This window comes from Etheostoma cragini, chromosome 12 (assembly GCF_013103735.1).
Source record: "Etheostoma cragini isolate CJK2018 chromosome 12, CSU_Ecrag_1.0, whole genome shotgun sequence".
NCBI classification, from domain to species: Eukaryota; Metazoa; Chordata; class Actinopteri; order Perciformes; family Percidae; genus Etheostoma; species Etheostoma cragini.
In genome coordinates, this window is record NC_048418.1 from 357,877 (window position 1) to 361,273 (window position 3,397).

At 44.8% G+C, this 3,397-nt stretch overlaps 1 protein-coding gene across 1 annotated transcript in view; it reads right to left on the reverse strand.

The window, feature by feature from the left end:
- Positions 1-3,397, reverse strand: part of smg7 (SMG7 nonsense mediated mRNA decay factor) — a 13,891-nt gene that overhangs the window by 9,807 nt on the left and 687 nt on the right. Inside the window, exons 2-5 of the mRNA XM_034887324.1 lie at positions 3,022-3,193; positions 2,336-2,407; positions 1,349-1,499; positions 350-485 (exon numbers count right to left, since the gene is read on the reverse strand). Coding sequence (XP_034743215.1) covers positions 350-485; positions 1,349-1,499; positions 2,336-2,407; positions 3,022-3,193 — 531 coding nt within the window. The remainder of the gene's footprint in view (positions 1-349; positions 486-1,348; positions 1,500-2,335; positions 2,408-3,021; positions 3,194-3,397) is intronic.

Consider the following 3,397-nt stretch of genomic DNA (forward strand, 5'->3'; position numbering starts at 1 on the left):
GAGAGAGACAGACAGACAGAGAGAGAGAGAGAGAGAGAGACAGACACAGACACACACACACACACACACACACACATACAGAGAGACAGACAGACAGACAGAGAGAGAGAGAGAGAGACAGACAGACACACAGACACACACACACACACAAAGAAAGAGACACACATTAAAACCGTTTCGTATCACCAGGCAGCAGAATTGAGGAAATGAAAGCCAATAGATTGTGTTTTCCCAGAAACTGCTCCTCCAGCTTCTCACTTGTCTGTGTGTGTATTTGTGTGTGTGTGTGTGTGTGTGTGTGTGTCTGTATCTTTGTGTGTGTGTCTCTCTACGTGTGTGTGTGTTTTACCTGAAACTGCTCCTCCAGTTTCTCCCTCAGAGCGTCCAGTTTGTCCAGACTCTTGCTGAGGAAGACGTGGCCGTGAAACTTGATGAAGGCTCTGATGAAATCGGACACGCTCCACTTGGTTTTCACCTCGTCGCGGCTGCAGAGACACACAGGGATGACGAGGGAGTTTAAAGCATCACAGGCCTGTGTTGGTCCTCTGCGGGAAGGTGCATTTAATCAGAGAACTCTGTCCCTCAGAACATCAGAGAACCCACTACATACACTCTGGGTCATAACACATCACACATGTCAGCATCCATATGTTTCATCCCTCAACCCATGCTGCTAAAAGTCGTGATTATTTACATGGAGTCTGGTGGAGATATGCTGCTCTATACACGCTAAAAGTAGTGATTATTTACATGGAGTCTGGTGGAGATATGCTGCTCTATACACGCTAAAAGTAGTGATTATTTACATGGAGTCTGGTGGAGATATGGTGCTCTATACACGCTAAAAGTAGTGATTATTTACATGGAGTCTGGTGGAGATATGCTGCTCTATACACGCTAAAAGTAGTGGTTATTTACATGGAGTCTGGTGGAGATATGCTGCTCTATACACGCTAAAAGTAGTGATTATTTACATGGAGTCTGGTGGAGATATGCTGCTCTATACACGCTAAAAGTAGTGATTATCTACATGGAGTCTGGGGTGTTTGGTGATGGTGATGGTGATGTTTCATGTTAAACTAAAAGGATCTTACTCTTTAACTCAAAGGTCTATCTCTGTAGGGATCCATCCCATAATGTTGTCAGAGAAACAGAACCTTTCGTGCACGCTGACTGATGCTGACCATTTGTCTTTTAACGTTACATTTCAGCTTGTTTCTTGCTCAAACCTTGACTAATTTCAAAGATCGTTGTTCCCATATGTCACGTAGACACAACAATGTTGTGGTTGAAAAATACAGAAGTTACCCTTAAAGTAAAACTGCAGCACTTGTTGTGCGCGTGTTACCTCTCCAGAGCCTTGGACAGGGCCTTCTGCAGGTTGGTGGAGGCTGCTGGGAAGGGGAACTTGACAGCGATGCTGCGGCAGTAGTAGAAGATGGTGGTGAGGTGGTCTCCTTTAGACGAGGCCAGGATGGCCAGCTGGTTGTAGGGCTGACCTGCAGGAGACACACACACACACACACACACACACACACACACACACACACACACACACACACACACACACACACACACACACACACACACACACACACACACACACACACACACACACACACACACACACACACACACGTTTTAAAGCCCACCTCTTTCTGAAACAATGGCTTAACTGGCTGCATATGACAAGCAGGCTAGTCTCCCTTTGCCAGACCTTCCTCCACAGCGCTGCGGAGGAGGGTCTGGCTAAGAATATTATTAAAAAAAAAAAAATGTTTGTATATTATAGTAATTGTATAGTATGTCAAAATAAAGTCAGACTTGTCTTTATTATTCCTTTAAGGATGATTCCCGCAAGGAAATTGAAATTTGACGCATCAGTTATTAGCAAGAAAAGTACAGTATAAAGAAAACAATAGTAACAGTAATAATAATAAATAATAATAATGGAAATGTATAAAATAATTTGATAAAGTTGTATTGTATAGCAAAATAAGGTTATACTTAGTACAGCATGTCCAAAAAATGTTTCCACACTGATATCAAACATATACATATATTTGAGAGTTTATAAAAGTATTTCATAGATTTATTTTCACAGAAATAATTTTTTAATTCATATTTTTTATGTGCAAAACTAATTTTTAGTCCTAAATATTATTATATTTTGGTATGAAAATTTTCTCTCACACATTTTTCTGTCAGATTATTTATTTTCTTGCATGTGATAAAGACCCAGATCTAATTCCATATGATGTAGCCTACGACCGCCGTTACCCTAGCTTAGCATGGAGCCCTGAAGTGCTAGCCTAGCTCCAAACAGAGCACTCACCGTTGGATGGGACCAGCTGGGCTGCGTGTCGGTAGTACGACTCCGCCTGGCTGGTCTGGTTACGATAACGTGCTGGAACACAAAGACATGGATCAAATGAGGACCACTTCTCATTCCTATTCAACCAGCTGCTGGACTCTGATTGGCTAACAGCCAGCCAATGAGAGCCAGGCTGTCAGCATCCTTTACCCAGCTCATGAATATTAATGAGCTCAGGCAGCATGATGTTAGACTAACCAGCTGTTGTGATTGGTCTGATTTCTGCTCTGATTTCTTTTCAGTGGCTAGAGCTGACACACACACACACACACACACACACACACACACACACACACACACACACACACGTTTTTGAGTGACAGTGCACCTTTAAGTGCCAACTCAAGTCTTGATTGTCCAACAGCACATTCAGATCAAGCAGCTTCTTATATCGACTTCCCATCAGGCAACACTCTCTGTATCGTGGAACGCTGAACACCAATACAGAGGATCTGCAAACTGCCGAATATCGGCCCGATAATCGGTCAGGCCGATATTGGGTCAGGATGATAATGGGTCAAGATCATAATTGGTCAGGTTGATAATCGGTCAGGCTGTTGTCTTCAGACCTGATTTGCTGTGGTTTGTCGGCTGTGATCCCCGAGCTGGGATGAAGGATCATTATATAATATACAGGACTGTCTCACCGATGTCCCCGAGGTGGACCAGGCAGTGCTGGCAGATGTAGGAGCAGGAGCTGGGCTGCGGCGTGACGATGGCGCTGCCGACGCTCTGCTTATTGCTGATGATGCCGAGCTGAGACGACTTGACCCGGCACGGCAGGTCCACGTTGAACACGGTGCACAGTTCCTGCAAGAGCTGGACACAACAGAGCAGGGTCAGGGGTCAGAGTCAGGGGTCAGACTGGAGTCTAACAACAGAGCAGGGTCAGGAGTCAGACTGGAGTCTAACAGAGCAGGGTCAGGGGTCAGACTGGAGTCTAACAACAGAGCAGGGTCAGGGGTCAGACTGGAGCCTAACAGAGCAGGGTCAGGAGTCAGACTGGAGTCTAACAACAGAGCA